Source organism: Haemaphysalis longicornis, unplaced genomic scaffold (genome assembly GCF_048455015.1).
Source record: "Haemaphysalis longicornis isolate Haplotype H1 unplaced genomic scaffold, Haemaphysalis longicornis Haplotype H1 scaffold_2, whole genome shotgun sequence".
NCBI lineage: Eukaryota > Metazoa > Arthropoda > Arachnida > Ixodida > Ixodidae > Haemaphysalis > Haemaphysalis longicornis.
In genome coordinates, this window is record NW_027526295.1 from 148,659,048 (window position 1) to 148,677,527 (window position 18,480).

General features: G+C 46.2%; 1 protein-coding gene across 1 annotated transcript in view; it reads right to left on the reverse strand.

The window, feature by feature from the left end:
- Positions 1-8,206: 8,206 nt before the first annotated feature.
- LOC144167436 (uncharacterized) overlaps positions 8,207-18,480 on the reverse strand; it is a 33,717-nt gene continuing 23,443 nt past the window's right edge. Inside the window, exons 3-7 of the mRNA XM_077696699.1 lie at positions 17,866-17,972; positions 15,077-15,212; positions 13,326-13,502; positions 11,660-11,782; positions 8,207-8,482 (exon numbers count right to left, since the gene is read on the reverse strand). Of these exons, the coding sequence (XP_077552825.1) occupies positions 8,261-8,482; positions 11,660-11,782; positions 13,326-13,502; positions 15,077-15,212; positions 17,866-17,972 (765 nt within the window). The 3' untranslated portion in view covers positions 8,207-8,260. The remainder of the gene's footprint in view (positions 8,483-11,659; positions 11,783-13,325; positions 13,503-15,076; positions 15,213-17,865; positions 17,973-18,480) is intronic.

An 18,480-nucleotide genomic window follows, 5' to 3' on the forward strand; every position in this document is an offset into this window, starting at 1 on the left:
GAGCCGTTCCCGTGATTTTGTTGTACTTATTATGCTTATAAACGACTACAGCGACGACGAACAAACTGAGTGAGACAAGGCAGACGATATCACGCATTCATAGCAAACCCCTTTCAAAACGCGCGCGCCCGTTGACATCCGGGTCCGTCGCTTAGGCGGAGTGATACCATACATAAGCTGTTGCGGTTCTTAACTTGTTCCCGAGTATAGTAGTGCCCGCACCACTGGAAAGGCAGCCACGACGGATAAGACGTGTACGACTCGCACAATACCAAGAATTAGCAAAAACCAACACGAGAAAAATGGGTCACGTTTAACACTTGTGAACCTCCTTATCACGAGGGAAAGCTGAAGAACACGAACAGAGAGACCAGCCGGCACGCTATCCATGGAGAGACGGAGCGACCAAGCACCGGCGAAGCAGCCGTTGAACGCTCGCCCAGTCACGTTGTACCGCAGCAGTGAGGCTCCGTGCGAGCTCAGCCGCGATGTTTCTCCGCTGCGGATCACGTGGCGTGACTTCACACCCGCAACGCTTGCGCTCAGGCTGCTCAAGGTCGTTGCGACGCGATGAATGACTTTGCTAGACCTGGCGTGGTGAAGCTATCATTTTAAAATGATTGCCAACCTACGAGATAAATGGTTCTTTGCTAGTTGAGTTTTAGTTTTTTCGACCCCACGAGTTTACGAATAGCACGCAAGCTTCTACGTTACACCTGCTGGCGTATGCTTCAGCTGCCCCTTGTAATCTCAGCCTACAGCGTGCAAGACGAACGTAACCACTTCACCATTGCGCATATTGTCCCGTACAAGCTCTTCCTTCGAAGTAGATGAATCTCTTACTTTGTTTTCCGTTTTTGCCGCTAATACGAACACGCAGATAAGACGATCTTCCCGTCCGTCCTGCCCCACCGATACAACTCTCCGAATGTGGTGAACTTCCGCCAGTTCTTTCTCACAGTGAGTACCGAAGTATCCTCGTAGAATCAAATGCGCGAGCCTCGCTCGGAGTGTTACCTGAGAGTTTTCGTGACCGGTTTGATTGCGGGCTTTTAAAGCGCCGAAGCTACGCCTGAGCTACAAGACGGGCCATAGTCCGGTGCTTCGAAATCATTTTGACCACCTGGGGATCCTTACAACGTGCGCCGAAAACTCACATTTTGGTGTCATTTGTACAGGAATGAGCTCAAAGGGGGCATTAAGACAAAGTACAAGTTCGGCTTATCAAAACGACTTCTTCGTCCCGGTAACAACGATAACAATTTTATCCTCAACCTCCCATACATAATCATGATATCACATACATAATCACATACATAATCATAACCATGACATAATCATGAACTTCTGAGTTTTCTCAAGCTGTCGAATCCGGGTGCCTGCGATTTCTGTGCTATTGATTTCCAAGATTATTCTATGCCATTGCAAGATGTTATGAAGAGTGTGTGGCTTTGCATAACCGAAGATAATGAGATAAAGAACGTTAGCACTTGCGGTGTGTCTGTCAACACCTTCCTGTAAATCCTATCGTTTTATTTGAGGTCCACGTTTGTGGAATTGAAAGGAAAGTTTAATCTCTAGAAAACAGGTGTGCGCATAGGGTCTAAAGTTGCCCCTGTTCTTAGCAACATATTTCTAGGAAGAAGTGACAGCCAATTGAGAAGAACTAGGGAGAGGTGACCAGTAAGATTGTCAGATATGTCGATGACTTTCTACAATTTGTAAACCCTGACAGCTTCTGCCAAAAGGTGACGCAGGTTTCGAACCTTTTTAAACAGTGCGACTGTCGACTGAGCTTTAGAGTTCAGTTATCAAAGGAACATGAATTACAGTTTTAAGATCTGAGGCTGTATCGAGTAGAAAAACGTATATGCTGGTCCTACTTCCCGCGTTCAAGGAACCCCATACTAAACTTCAATTCCGCGAACTCAAATATCCTTAAAATGGGGCTTGGTGTTTTTCGTCTGCAAGCATCCCTCACAAAATCGTGCACTGAAAAAATATCCAGTAGTTTCCCAAGCCAGCTAGAAAGGCTAAATAGGGCTGGTTTTTGGGAAACTGTCATTCGCAAGATAATACTTAAGTTAATAAAAGGCGCGAAATCAGAAATGTTCAGAAATCAGAATCAGGCCTGAAATCAAGAAATGTTGCGAACAGGTATGACGTGGACGTGATTTTCTCGGCACCAAACTAACTCACCAAGTTATGCAGCAAAAATAGGGAGAAGGTTATCTCCAAGTGAGAATCCGTCAAAAAAAAAAAAAAAGAAACAAGCATGCCGAGAGAAACACACCTCCCTTATTGTTCGTTGTGCAACGTGTGTTGTGTATCTGATATCGATGTGGCCACACTTATGCAGGACAAATTGGGCGACGTTTAAACACACGTCTGCAACAACATAAAAGCGCTGAAATATTAAAGCACGGCTCCCAACTATGGGAGCGCTGCACCACGCATGGCTGTTCACCCATCTTCTGCGATACCAAAGTTTTGTCCTTGCATCGAGATAAAACCACTCGAGAGCTGATAGAAGCATTTTACAGTAAAAGGTACGGCAATAGATGTGTTAGTGCCCCGTCAATTTTTATAACAGAGAAAGAATACATTTATCTGTGCCATTCATTGCAATCGTAGCAGGTTCTTGGTCTGTAATTCTTTCGCTCTTTTAATGCCCTTACCCTTCCATTGTCGCGTGTACCCCGGTATGTATTTATTCCCTGTAAAAAGTGACTTCCATGGTTTTATCTTTGGCGAGATGAAGGCACCACGTGAGATGTTGAAAGTATATATTTGTGTTTCTTATCAATAAACAAATATTTTCGTTTTAGTGCCGTGTCGTCTCTGTTTTTTCTTCTTTCGTTCCTGTTGTGTGAGCGCTGCCCGCTTCAAGGAGAACAGCTACCAACTAGCCCAATTGCCCATTCTACTGCTGTGTGTTTGCCTAGAAAACGGTGCTTTGTTTCCCCAGGAGCAGATTGCTAGGTCATAAAGTTTTTTCCATAGCTATTTTGTGCCCGGGAGTATGTTGCGAATTGTAGATGGGGCTCCTGGAGCATACCGCACCACTATCATCATCAATGTACATTAGTCTTTCATTGTCATTAAAGAGACGTTCCATGAGGGTGTCGCACGGCTCCATTCCGAGCGGCTCAACTGCAACGAGGTGGTCGCTCCGCAGCAGTAGTATTATTAGAAGTGGAGGTAGTAATAGTAAAAGTAGTAATAGTAGTATTAATAGTGGAAGTTGTGGCGTGCGCGAGGACTTGAACCAAGTATTATGTGAATGTACGATGTATAGAGCAGCTAGGATATCCCTTTTAGCGTCTTTGGGCCTTCCGCTATAGAGGACTAACTTTAAGTGACGTGTTAGGCCCTTGGTTTAACTCTAAACGAACATCTCGTGCGACCAAAGTTCTATTGTCTTTCCTGTCATGTGCGGCCTCGATGGCTGAACATTACTAGCGTCCTTTCTGCCCTCCCCCTACCCCTGCGGCTTGGGGCCATCCTTTTTTAATAAAGTTTGCTTCCTTCTATTGTCTTTCCTGCGAAGCACAGGATTGGATCAGACTCTCTAAAAAGATTTCCAATAATGAGTGCATCATCGGCGTCACGGTCATCATCATCATCGCTTCATCGATTTCATTTTTTTTCCGTACATCTGGTGTAGCCAGCCAGGCGCCTTGGCTAGGCTAACCTCACCAGTATCATTAAAGACTATTCACTCTCTCTCTAGTAATAGTAAAAGTAGTGCTCGTAGTTGTAGTAGTAGTAGTCGTAACAGAAGTAGCAGTATTATCAATTCTAGTAGAAGTAGTGATAGTAAAAGTAGTAGTAGTAGTTGAAGTAGTACTACTAGTAGTAGCAGCGGCAGAAATAGTGATCATTTATTAGGCCGAGAACAGAAAGCGTCGGGGAAAGAGGGTCTGAATCCTGAAATTCACTAAGCCACAAGGCGGCGTGGAGTTCAGGGCCGACCAGAGTTTCTTTAGAGCGATATCTCTGCGACGCCACATCTTTCAAGGTCATTAATCGCGCCATATTGACCTTCAGCCACCGACGCGCAAACTCTGCCTTTAATTCTCATCACTTCACTTGCTGTGAGCTTACCCGCTGGGGTACCACGTGAGTAGGCGAGGATGGAACGGCTGCTTCGCTTGTGTCTCATCATCCAGTACTGCAGTACTTTCCGTGACAGATGTAATTAATGAGGCCCTCAACAACAACCACTTTGCAATAGGTGTGTTTCTAGACATTAGAAAGGCGTTTGATACAGTTCATCTTGAAATATTAAGCCAAAAGCTTGAGCGATACGGATTCAGAGGCCAGTCCCTCCAGTTTTTTAAAAGTTATGTGAATGGACGATACCAAAGGGTAGTTATTGACGAACATGTTTCTAGTTTAAGACCAGTTCATGCGGGAGTACCACAGGGCTCCGTTCTCGGACCCATTCTTTTTACGTTATATATTAACGATTTAACCAATTGTCTTTCTAGGGTAAGTGCTGTAATGTACGCGGATGACACAGCGCTAGTTTTCACCACCCCGTCACTTCATACTGCGGCACATATTTTAAACGACGAACTTTTAAAAATCAGCGAGTGGTTCACAACAAATAGGCTTACTTTAAACACCGATAAAACCAAATATATAGTTTTTAAATCACCCTGCAAGCCTGTAGATTTCACTATGGGCAAGCTGAAGGTCAATGATAAAGAAATAGAAAAAGTCGGTAGGATATCATATTTAGGTGTAATACTGGACGATGCGTTAAACTGGAAGCCCCATTTGGACACACTGGGGAAGAAACTTTCCTCTGTCTGTTTTACCCTGACCAAAGCTAGACAGCATTTTGAAACTGATATCTTGCGCACCATCTACTTCTCTCTGTTCCAATCTCAGGTAACATATTGCATCGAGTGTTGGGGATTCACCTATCACACATACATCAAGCACATAATATGCCTACAAAAGAGAGCCTTGAGAATAATAAACCATGTTCCCCCTCGTACACCCTCTCTGCCTCTATTTTTCAAAACCGCAATAATGCCAGTGCTTACGCTACGAGATTATCGTATAACTCTCTTGGTAAATAAAATAATTTGTAACAACTTCCCCTTTCCCAGAACTATTTTCCAAACACCCGGTAAAAGTAGCCGCTCTGCCTCCGAGGGCAAATTTTTAATCCCCCTCTCTCATAACACATACGGACAACGCCGTCTCAAGTACGCCGGGGTTAAAGTTTGGAATGATCTCCCGTCATCCGTTTTACAATCAACCAGGGTAGATCAAGCTTTAAAAGACTTTTTTTTGCATCACACAACATCCAGCATATCGAAGAACAAAAAGTAAGAAAAAAAATAAAAAAAAAACAAATTGAAAATAACATCAACTTACAATGCCTTGTACATGTTTTTCTTACTGCTGCTGTCCTGGGGACGACGATAATATTTGCAGCTTCTACCACTGACGATGTACTTCATTCCTGACGTGTGGTCTTCTGTATGTGTGTTATTGCAATGAAAACTATGCACAGCTGTCTTATTCATAGTTTAATTTGTTTGTATAGAACCGAACGTTTGTTTTTAGCACTGTAATTTATATTGAATGTGTCTTTCCTATTCATACACATGCTTTTTATTGACAATTTCTTGAACACCTGTACATACTACATTTCCCTCAAACATGTGGTTGTACATAGCATAGCCCCTGATTCCTTTGTATTATGTTTTTAATGGATCCATTACTAGCCAATAGGCTAAGGATCCAGACATTCATGCCTGTATTTGGTGAAAATGAAAAAGAGACAATAAACAATCTTGAATCTTGAATCCCGCGCCGGCTGGGCCGCCTGAACGTGTGTTTCAACACAAGAGAGGCACGTTACTAGGCGAGGTTTTAATGACTGATACTGCGCGGAGGGAGCTTAGAGGAACCACGACTATTGAGAAACACACCACACACGCACAGGGAAGCGCTACTTTGCCGGCGCTTGGTTCCTCAGTCTCGCCATCGATGGCTCCCCGGCTGCGTTTTTCCAAACACTTCTCTGCACAGAGCCCCCACGTGACATGTCTGTTCCCGCGATGCAGAACGGCTATGAAACGTCGTCATTGGCTGCGCCCCAAAGCTGAAGCGACCTAAAACATACCAAATCAGCATTATAAACAAAAACAACACAAAGGTTTGAGTACGAAAAAAAAATTATATTTAGAAGAAACGTCAAGCAATGAAAAGAAATAAACTATGACATAGACTGCTGAGTCTCGAACCCAAGCCATCAGCGCAAGTACTCAGTACTCTACAACGAGGCCACAGAGGGGTCCTTTTACGGGCGATGAAAAAAATAGCCCGCGCAGTGACATCACACAAGTCACGTGGGTGCTCTGTGCAGCGAAGCGTTTTGAAAATTGCTCCGCGACTGGGCCGTCCACGCGTGCCCTTCAGTGCAATCGCAAGGAGGAATTTCATCATCCAGAGAGACATTTAGACGGCAGGCCACAGAATCTCAAACCAAGGCACACTTTCACAGAACACGCTGTGCATAGGCTGTGCTTTCTGCCGCGAAAACTTGATTCCGAAGTGTTAAACACTGGCCATTTTCTTAATGTGCGATCATTGGCCCTAATAAAAACATCTGTTATTGCTCTGGAGTCTTGCTGCTCAGCGCAGACTTAAGCCACTCAGTTGTTCCCGTGATAATCCGGGAAGAAATTTTAGGTTGTCAGGGCGTGAGCGTGCCAAGTCCTAGGCTGTCAGAGGGCCGTTGAAAAAGTGGCAGGAGTGCTGGAAGAGGGATGGGGAAGCATGAGATAGAACAGCGTGGTAGATCGTACCGGTCTGTAGCCGGCTTCATACATAATGTTTAAAGCGCAGACAAACGATACACAAGAAGAGGACAACATCGTCTGTCTGTCGTCGTATCGTCTGTCTGCCGTCTGCCGTCATATCGTCTGTCGGCCGTCGTATCGTCTCTCTGCGCTGTAAACATGAATCAGATCCATGTTGAATTAGTATGGGTTCCAGCCCCCTCCTTGGTGGAGGGCAATGAGTTTGCCCACCGACAGGCCCGCGCGTTAACATACCGGGAAACGGCTGAGGAGGAGGCCAGAGGTGAACCTATGGTCACCTACAGACAGATAGTGCGGCACTATCGAGAGGATAGGCCGAAACTTCCTGCCCCGCACCCAGAACTCACGCGGGAGCAGCAAGTACTGTTTCAAGAGATTCAGTCAGGATCTTTCCCTCACCCTGGCTTAGTAAATAGCATGTTTCCAAATCAGTACGACAAGTTATGCAAGCAGCTCGGTACTCTTCTCCACATGATAGGAGAGTGCGGGTTCAGCCCAAAACACCCCCCCCCCCTCCGCAATTCCTCCACTATGAATTTCACCCTTACCCATAGCGAGCGACGGGAAATCTTGCTGTCCAGCCCCGCCTTGGAGGATCAGCTACGGCTGGTTACCAGGGGCCAGGTGGCGAAGGCAGCATATGGAATCCTGTAAAGAGGGATCCACTCTCATCCAGCGCGTTTAGAGCTGACATGCTCTGCCATAAACGTTTGTCCTCCTCCTCCTCCAACTACCTCAACTTTCCGTTCTACTTCATACATTAGGTTGACGAGGGGACATATCATTCGGGAACGAAGGGAGCTGGACAGGGTGCCGTTGTGGGTACAATCGAGGAGGAGGCCGAGCTGCTGGTGACGCTCGCCTTAAAGATGGGAATTGCCGGAGCTAATCATCGCGGGTGGTAGCGTGAGCTGCCTCTTTCCCGGCAATCTCCAAATAGCATGGAGTCCACACGATGTCTCTGTAGAATTTGTAGCAACACATATGCCTGATCAAAGCTCTGTTAAATGTGCCATGTGTGGATATGTGGCCCTCTCCCACTGGGATCAGTCACAAACGTGGGACAGCATGCCCGTTTTGCGTGCGCTGACCTAATGGGGTATTTGTTAAAAAACCGTAGAGCTTTTTAATACTAAATGATCCTTATTTAATAAGGGCCCTTTACAAAGCGCCTGGGGCACTAAAGCGTACAGTCTTTAATGTAAACATATTGGTAAAGGTGTATGCATAGACATAGCACGTGGGCAGGCGCTTACGCACTACCGAAAATTCCCTGTTGGGCGTTTACACATCGCTTGTTTTCTTTTGTGGGCGTTGCATGCTTGATCAAAGAAAGGCACCAGGAGGTGCTTGGCGATTTTGTTTATTGGCAGCAAAGATGTTGCTAGTGGCATGTGTTAATGCAACCGAAATCAAGTAAGTTCGATACGCAAGCATTCTCCTTTGTTGAATGCTGCCGCCGGGGAAAGATGGGCGAGGTAACTGTTAATTTTTTTCAGAATCGCAACGCGCCCGAAAGGACCCACGAGACCAAACTCCAGGCACTGCGGACGGTGTGGCTGGTTGTCGTATTCAATGTCGTAGGCTGCCACTGCGAAGGTCACTCCTTGGCAGGTGCTCTTCGCTTCACATGCCTGCGCCATGGATAGAAAGCAGCACAGATAGGACTTACTGTACAACTCCTGTCCCTCCTATAACGCATCACCGGTTAGAATCGTGTTACTGCGACATTTATTTATTTATTTATTTACTTATTTATTTATTTGTGTACGTACTGCATACATTATATAGTTCAAAGCAGGACAGGCGCTTTACAAGAAAAACAAAAACAGCAACACACAATAAACATGAGAACATCAAGTAAGGAAGTTAACACTACGGGGTTGTATATCAGCGTTCCAATCATTTATCGCCTGGTAAAAAAAAGAAAACTAGAAGAGGTCTGTACATGCGAAGTACGCCGTCAACTTTTGCGTGTGATCATGACGTGTAGACTTTCATGAAAAAGGAATCAGGTCTGGAATCTGGGATCTAGACCAAGCTTTCTATCGGCGAGAAGAGGAAAGAAATCTGAACGGAGTGTCCTCCGACGTACCTGAAGTAAAGGAATGTTACTATCACGCAGTAAATCTGAGGGGGAATCGTAAGGTGAAAATTTAGAGTACGCGAACCTGGCGGGTCTCCTTTCGATTTTTTACAACTGACTGATGTTAGATGATGCGAACGTGTCTCAACTATGTCTTAAAAAACACAGCTTAAGAAAAGCAGATGAACATACATTGTCAATGTGATCATTCCGTGATAAAGTATTTGTTAATATCAAACCCAAATATTTTGCTGAAGTGACCTCTTTTCAGGATGATGATCCCAACATGAAGTTATAGCCTAAAGGCGCTTTCTTGCGTGTAGTGCGGATTAGGACACTTTTATCTGTGTGTAAAACCATTCTCCAGCGGTTACACCAATCAGTTATACTAGTGAGGCCTTTATAGAGATTTTTTATATTTGACGGGGAGACCGGTGTCATTGCAAACTCTGATGTGTTTAAGAGCCGCGCCCTTTCCGAGCCTGAAGAGTTACGGAAAATGTTGAGGCTCTTGCTGTCGGACTCGAATGTCCTGAAATGGATTGTTCATTGATTACAAACTCTACTATGCAGCCCCCAACCAGCCTTTGTGCTGCTGGAACGATGCTCGCGAAAGGGGGCGACGTGACCGCGGGAACAGACCAGGCGAATTTTCGGTTGGTTGACTGCCTGACTTATACGTACATAGCGCGCGGGTGTTCCCGACAGTCGTTCTCGAATCCGCAGGTGTCCCGCCGAGACTGGTGTAAAGGAAGCTGTGCGTCGTGTGATGCGTCTTTCCCTGCACTACGCGTGGTCTTTCCCCAACACAAGGCCGCTCCTTCTCTACTGGTGAAGGCGCGGCAATCGCCCCTGTGTACCTAATTTTCTACAATATCTCCGCCTTAGTCTTACAACTTAGAAAGGACACCGGGAGGACCGGATTTCCTGTGTACAAGCTTGTTAACACTTCAAGCTAGAAAACTCGATCCCCATTTTTTCTTTCGGGCGTCAAATGTCTTCGCCAGCGGGGGCAGTTGTCCCCACACCGACAAGGTCGCAGAAGGAATGTGCGCAGCTGATCGTGCTCCCATCAAACGCTCACGTCTGTCATTCCATAACTTGACGTCACGTCGAAATAAAGCCTTAAAGTTCAACTACACGTGTTTAATAGTTTAGGGTTGGTTGGAGGACTGTTTTGTTTTAAAGAGGTAATTCCTAGACTTGTAACTGTGGTACGGCTGAGCAACAGCCTATTAAGCATACACAGAATGCCCCGCGGGTCAGTTTGGAGGGGAATATTTACTTTTACAAATCGGTTTGCTATTTTCCATGTGGCTTGCGAACTGGCTGACAGCTCTGCTTTGTGTCCACCTTTACGGCAATCTTCAGAATGACACTGCACCGGGGGAGATATACGAACTGAGAATAACGGTAGGTATGTATTGACACCCATTAGTAATCGTATTGTTTTGAATAACTGTCCGTCTAAACACGTTTGGTAATAACAGTTTTTTTACTACCTTAACAACATTCGTCATCATAAGTACGCCGAAATAACCCAACAGCGTGTCGATGCATTTCGTTCCACTGTATCCCACATTTCTCAGTGAAATAAAATTGAAAAAAAAAAATCTCTGGTTAGGTTAGGGGAAATCAGATTACTTAAGGCATGAGTTAGTATTCGATGCGGTTTTATTAGGTTTAGTCGCTATTGCACGCACCGACCCCAAAACAGCCTGCCGTCGGTTTCCCCGAATATACAGCACGCCATCTAAACTCACTATAGTCCCATTCCCATATTACCATCCGCGGAATTGGTCAACAATAGCACGGCCAAGAATTCTCCTGATAGACATGCCGGTAATGCAGGGTTGTAGCCGGAGGTGTGTTTTGGTGCCAGAACCCCCCCCCCCCCCTAAGTTTTCTTTCCCCCCTTCTTTCGGCGCTTTTTTTCTTCCACGCTATTACATCTGCATCTACATATTATATCTACATCTACATATTAGAATCTAGAGAGCTGCATCTATATATTAAAAGGAAAAGCCAAAAATCGGATAATAAAATGAAAAAGACATTATTTGAGTGCAGGATATCATTCCTTTTAATTATTTTTTTGCAGGTGGCGTGTTGAAAAATATTTTTGGTTATGCCTCTGCTGGACTGTCATCAGCACCCTGATCCTAACCCAAAAAGGCGATATGGCAAGTGCTGCACTGAATATTGACAAGGAAGGAATAAAACCGGGGGCGATGGGGTATAACGGTCAGCATTTTTGCATGCCCATATGGGTGGCTTGCTTTTTTTGTCGGCAGAAAACGTTTTGGAATTTCATCCTTTCGACGTCGGCCGGCTGCCGACTTATAAGCTAATATTCTGCCCACCAAGCTATGCCAGAGGTCATTCCTGCGTAGCCTTCCGAAAAAGAAGTAATTAGGTGCGAATGAGGCAAGTGAAAAACTGAGCAGGATTTCGAAACTTGCGACCTGTCGGTTTCTCACCGCATTCAGCGCACACATCGAACACTAACTTCACAGCCTTGTTTGTGTGGAAGTTACTTCCTTGACCGAAAACGCCCTTAGGAGGTGTTCTCAAGAGCTGATCTTGCCCTTCTCCCCGAAGCACACCATTCTCGTCAAGACAAGATAAGCCTGGTACAACAAAGTGGGTCGTGGGTGCAACAAGGTAAAAGCAGCCCAACACGATCATTATTACAAACTGTCATCCTCAAGGGTCGTGCACTGACCTTGTTCTTTATCGTCGCGGGGCTTTCGAATGTCAGTGCTCGTTCAGCAGAGGTGTTGAACGTGAACATATAATTCTCGCTTCTTTCAACTTTGTCGAAGAAATCGGTGTTTGGTTTACATAACTGTAACAGATGTAAGAGGAAACTGTTAGATAAGCAGGCCCCAGTCTCCATCAGTGCTCTCCATAATTCAACGAATTCCTTGGACCGCGTTAGACTAGGTAGGCGAATGAATGCTGTTGCTCTCGTTTTTAAAACAATTAACAAAGTAGACCCGCCGCGGTGGCTTAGTGGCTAAGGAGTTGTGCTGCTGAGCACAAGAATGCGGATTCGATTCCCGGCCGCGGCGGCTGCTTTTCTGGTGCATGCGAAAAGCAAAACCACCCGTGTGTACGAGATTTGGGCGCGCGTTAAAGATTCCCGGGTGGCCAAAATTATTCCGAAGCCCTCCACTACGGCGCGCCTCATCGCCTCCGTTGCGTCGGCGCGTTAAACCCCACAATTATAAATTAACTAAGTATAAGATGGGGACAAATTGCGGGACCACGTGTTTACGGGACACGATTTTTAAATTCGAGGTCGATTTCTCTTCTGCCTGGCGGCTGAGCTCCTGCTATGGGTATGTTGATGATGCCACAAGGTGTGATGTTTTGCCTAGAAAGTCAGTGTTGGTGTAAAGATTGACACATAGCTTAATTAAATATCCTGCAGATACGCCTCACATCGCTGAGAATGATCGAGCTCTGATGTTTACAATGGTACGAAAGCGGAAGTCTCGTAACCAATAAAGGTCCTCACTACGTGACTAGTATAAACCTTTAGGAAAGTTCAACGCCTCTTTCAGGCCTTCAGCGATGGCCAGCGAAGTTGCAGAGTTTTGCCACTGTTAGCTCGAAAATATGTGGCTAGAGCATTTTCCGTTCTCTGTAAATACGTGTGCCTGAAAAAAACAACCATAGGCACATGGAGATACATATCCGTCTGTGTTAAAAAGCAGAGGTTTTTCACCATGTGGAAAGGGAAGTCCAAAGAAGTCGCCGCTCTGGCTGGATTTGCTACGCTAAGGTTTTGCTATAACTGCTTATTTTATATGTTGAATCATGAGGTCGTAGACTAAGGACACGCAGTTTGTGGGTAGAAAGAATTATGTTTAATTGCAGCATGACAACGCCTATGATGGCTCAGGTTCTAGTGCGCTGCACAGGTGCCTCCAAGGAGCGGGGGCAGTGCGCAATGTCCGGGGAGGGAGAAAGCCACGTGACTCCTAAAGGAAGTGGCGTTCGAGAGCACTATCAATTGTAGCTGTAACCATACTCCCTGCGTAGATGGCCATGGTTCACTATGCAACACACACTGTAGGAAAGCCAGCTTACAAACCCAAAGCTTACACCAGTCCTCTTAAAGTGAGCTACACCTCTGAACATAGCCGGATTGCTCAGAAGACGTTTTTCCAAAGGAAATATAAGCCATCCCTAAAATATTGCGGTTATAGGACATTTTTACTATTTTAGTATTTTCCCTGTGCGCTGAAAATTGTTCGTCTATGCTTCGTCTGTCGCCGGGAACGATCTGATGGACATTATCCAGAGACAACTTCGCTGTGAAAAAACTTGATGGTTTTCGTGTCACTATTTTCATCCGGCGTTCCAGCCCTCTTGCAGCTCACCTCGTATGGAGCCACGTAGTAATTTCCGTCAAAGTTCTCGCAAGGGTTGAAAAGCTTGTAGTCTTCGGGTTTGTCGCCTTTAGGCTTGTACATGTGACCGCTAACCGTAAACGAGACAGCCAGGCCAATGTTGAAGCCAGCCTTGGCCACCTCCGAAAGCAGCTGGCAGCTCGAGGTCTTCATGCAAGGATTGTAAATAAAATCGATTCAGCCATCTGCGCAGTCGAGTGTGAACCCAATATTGTCACTCCATAGCAAATGTGCGGCACGCCGAAAAATAGGGAAACGACCCGGATGATATGTGGATTTCAAACATGAGATAGAACTTACGACGAACCACGGGCATTTCAATACCTCCCTCGCGCGTTTTATACAAAATGCTGCTATTTTTTTTTTGTTAAAGTCTGATTGTTGATGCTGTTTTTGCCGAACATCTCCCATTATAAACGGGGAACATCTTCCATTATAAAATTATCCACGAATCGTTTCACATTGGGTTTGTAGTTGGAATTCGTCAATTTTGTCTAGCTTGCATGCGAGGGATCTGAAGACAGCCAAACGAATCAAGATGAAGCTCTAGGGTAGTCCAGCCCCTTTTTTCATTCGATATTACTTCGTTAGCACTAGTGCAAAAACCCTATTGAATTTCCGGAAATATAAAAATACATAAGGTGTTTTATTTGAGCGCAATTAAACTTTTCGTTAGAGCAACCTGTTGGATTTACACTTTTTTCCAAGTACCACCACCATCAATATTTAAAAACGGAATGTTTGCGCCAAGTCGGCCTTTTGCAAATGTCAATAAAAAAATCGTAGCTTGACTTAAAGCCGAAGAGGACAGCCACCACCACGAACCCGTTAAGATAGTGGCTTGGCTCTGCACATGCACAGCGAATAGCTACGACATTTGCCCGGGTGTACAAAGTAGAATGCAAGACTGCTGAACTGGCCACGATAATGGCAAGTACCGTTAAAAGACTTCAACGTGACCTTGAACGTTGCAAAACAACCTGTTTGTACAAAATCTGCCAGTCAGAGAAACCTAAGTTGCTCGTGATAACATCACAATAATAAAAAGCATTCTGCCAAAGGGCTCTTTCCTTTTTCTAGGCAAACATGCTTTGTATTGGTTGCTAATATAAAAAAATTATTGTAATCGTTCCTGTTTTAGAGCTATAATTTACAAAAGCTTTTTTTTGTCATTTTCAGTATATCAGTAATATTTAATAATAACAAGCCACCGCGGTGTCTCAGTGGTTAAGGCACTGCGCTGGTGAGCCCAAGGGCGCGTGTTTGATTCCCGGCCGCGGTTGCCGCTTTTCAGATGGCGGCGAAAAGCAGAAACGCGTGTGTTCGAGATTTCGGCGAACGTTAAAGATACCCAGGTGATCAAAATTAATTCGGAGCCCTCCAGTACGGCGCGCCTCATCGCCTGTGAAACGTCGCCACGTTAGCCTCACAACCAACCAATATTATTTGATCACTATGTAGTAGCGAGTGATGCGATAGGGGTGTTTAGGCATCCCTTAGTCAACAGATTACGTGAAATTTGAGCCACTGAACCGAAGAGCGCAGCACTCCGGGAGAAATAAAACTCCAACTCTCGCACGCTTGATTCTCTTTTAACCTTGAATACTGCAGTCATTTACACCAAAACTACCCTTTCTCTTCAATTCGTCTACTACGAATTAAACAAAACATCAGGACCCGCTTCCAATCAGCAGCGCCAAGTTCGGCCATTCATTTCTCACCAGACTGAGTCCAGAGCTAACTTCTCCATTCGGGACCGAGAGCCACGTCGGTGGAACGATGCGGCAGTCCCCAAGTGCCCTGTCCTCGTGCGAGACGTGGGTGATGGAGATGAACAGGGAAGGCACGAAGACCCGCCTGCGAGGGCGAGGAGACGGTGAGAAGAATAAATATCTGTGACAGATCACCCATGAACGAGATAAGCAGGGAGTAAAATTTCTTCAACTACCGGTCCCATTCGCTTTACCCATTCGCAGCACAGAAAAAATTACAATTACACACACGTTTCTCCTACGAGCCAGTAAACATTTTAATCCGAACAAAAGGCTTAAGTATGCCTCCCGGTAGGGGCATGTCATTAGAATTATTATCCCGGGTTTGCGTTTTTCCGTCTAATATTTGTATAGACTTTTCTTAGAAAAGTGATCAGCTCAGCACACGTACTCCCAAATTCTAGCCCCACCTAACGCTGCTATTTGTAGGGATGCCCCGGCATTTCGTGGGCATGGCTAAAGTATGCACTGTAGGATCCAATACACGCAATTGCCTTCGTGCTGCAAGCATGAAAAGACGGGATACAGTTCGCCCTCTCTAAATGCCAACACTTCTTTCTCAAAATTAGTGTTCTCAGTGTCACGTGGACGGATGATGAGCTTGTCTTGACTAGCTCAAAGGGATGGACGCATGAAAGCCGTTCATATGTTTAACGCAGCACCCATTTAAGGCACACTTATAAAAACCCTAAAGCAAACCACCCAAAAAATTGCACACAACATATAAACACTAAAACCCCTAACTAAAAATCTCAAAATACAATTCAAATCAAAACCCAGAAGTCTTTACAACAAAGTTCTACACAATTATTCCAAATGTGCTCATTACATCAAGTCCCAGTTCATTCCATTCGCAAAAAAAAAAAAAAAACCCTAGTTGTGTCCTACGACTGCGTCCCCAGTGGACTGGCCTACTCCGGTGGTCGGCGCTGACGTGTCGCACCCGTTGCGTGGCCGCGACTCGGTGGTAGCCGTGCTCGTGTCGCTTCTGTGCCGGCATTCGATGCGCGTGGTCGTTCGTTGGACGGCGTGGCTCCGCGCGTCCCAACGTGTTTCCTCGGTGGCTGCTTCCTGGTAGCCGCTGCCGCTGGAGCTCCCATATAGGTATCAACACGAACGTAGCCCGTCGGGGCCGTCGTAACGAAGGTCAACGAAGCGTGGACGTTGGCCGCAGGTGCCCGACCGCAGCCGCTGGGGGGCCACGAACACACAGCTTCGTGGTGCGCCTAGGATGCCGCAGCCGATGCGAAGTCGGCCCCCTCCCGCCCAAGGCTCGGATGGCATTGTCGATGGCCTGGCCGCGTCCCGCTGGCTCGTTCTATGAAGCTCACGTGCTCCTGCTGCCTCCCAGTTTCTTGCTTCCTTCCTTCTCTTTGTGCGCCCTGCTTTTAACCCCTCTGGGCTTGATCGCGGCACACTCTGATTGGCTTGTCCCCTTTAACGTGCCCATATTTGTTCATCACGCCACTTGCCTCCTGCGCGGCGACCCTGATTGGCTGACCAGTGCCCTGCCATATTTGACCATTATGCCTCGGTGTTTCGGCGCGGCGTTCTTGGTGCGTTCCTGGCGCGCACTTCAAATTTCAGTTTCTTTGTTCCTCTTTGCTTCTCCGGTGGTTTTGATGCATTCCCCTCCGGGGGTCCCCCTGACACATGACAATCAGAAGCTGAGTGCCGCCTGTTCTTAGCACGTGCCGTCACGTGCACCTGTCACGTGATATGAGGTCAGCGCCGCACGCACAAAGTTCCCTTTCTCCGGAGCAGGCAACGTACTAATTCGGGCACAGTGGTAACGCACTCGGTTTCTATTGTGGAGGGCTGGGTGCGAGTCCGATACGCACGCCAATGTAACAAAGTTTCAACCAAATGGGCTTACTACAATGCTTGCGTTCACGGCGGCGGTAACTGCACCGGGCATTTACACCGCCGGTTTTCTTCATACATGACGCACCTAATGTTTTCTGAATATGATCCGAAATCAAAGTACACGAGACTAAATCCACAAGTAAAAAATCATCCCCGATACCGGCATATTCAGGAACAACTAAACCTACTCAACACACTGATAGCCGAAACTGGCATACCATGGGCAAAACCATGCCTACTTTGAAAGTATTGACGGGAACGATGCTAGCGTAAACACCTCCACAAATACCAGAAAATGATGTGTATAGCATAATACATTTCTATTCCTCATGCTAGTAGGTTCTTCCTAGTGTCAAAGATCGAGATAAAAGCTCCAGGAGTCGGACTGGAGGGACAAGATGGCCAACCTGGGGCAGTAGGTGCTCAGCACACGAATGACAAAATGTGTTTGCTGAACTGTCACTGCACCGGGGGAGTGCAGTAACCTTGCGGCGTGCAAGCAGCAACTCCGTGCTGTCGCAGGTATACACACAACCGCAAACTAACGTATACACACATAAGTGGAACGTGCACAGAACCGGTGAGAATGATTTAAAAAAGAACGTTTCGACTATGCTCCAGTATATTCTACGCTGCGGCCACGTGGTCGCCACGTATATCGGCTGTGGCCAACGATGTATTTGCGTTTTGCTGTATATATGGCACTGCACTGATAGATCCACGATGTCCGGCTGTACAGCGGTTTATTTGCGGCCGAAGGGGACAGGATGTACTCGTCGCCTGAAATTCTCCCTGGTGACGAAGTTTCATATCATCGGGGTATATCATTTGGGGCATTGCTACAGGGCGAAATCTCACGCTTGGATGCTTACTTCATTTGGTCTAGCAGTACTTGGAGCATGGACGCGTTGTTGATGGCAGCACCAAGAACAGTGTAGATATCCTTAGATTCCAACTGCGATACCGTCGTGAACGCCGTCTGAAAGAAAAGATTGTTGAGGCATTTTACTTTGCAAAAGCACATAACCACGGAAGGTTGTCACCGCAAGGCAAAGCTTACACGAAGTTTAAGTGAAAGGAATGATCAAATTCTTTTTCTCTTGAGCGTAGACGGCAGTGGTCCCTAAGAAATACACAGGGCCTGCTCGATTATCAGTCCCGGATCATCTGCGGACTGCCCGAGACGCGATCCGGCGCTCGATTTTTCTATATATTCCTATGCGACTTCCGGTCCGAACGCGGTCCGAACGCAGTCCTCCGACTGCCCGCGGACCGTCCAGCATTGGTAAATGGTAAATCAAGGACGCCCGCAGTCACAACCGTCCTCAGCAGAGTATCCACGATGGAGATGGCTTTCCCGTGGGGCGTTTTTTCACACGTAGAACAAAAATGCACGGAACTCTACCCTTTGTCTATCTCGAACTCAGACTACCGTACTTACCCGATTCTAACGCGCACCTTTTTTCCGCAAAAATAAGCCGAAAAAT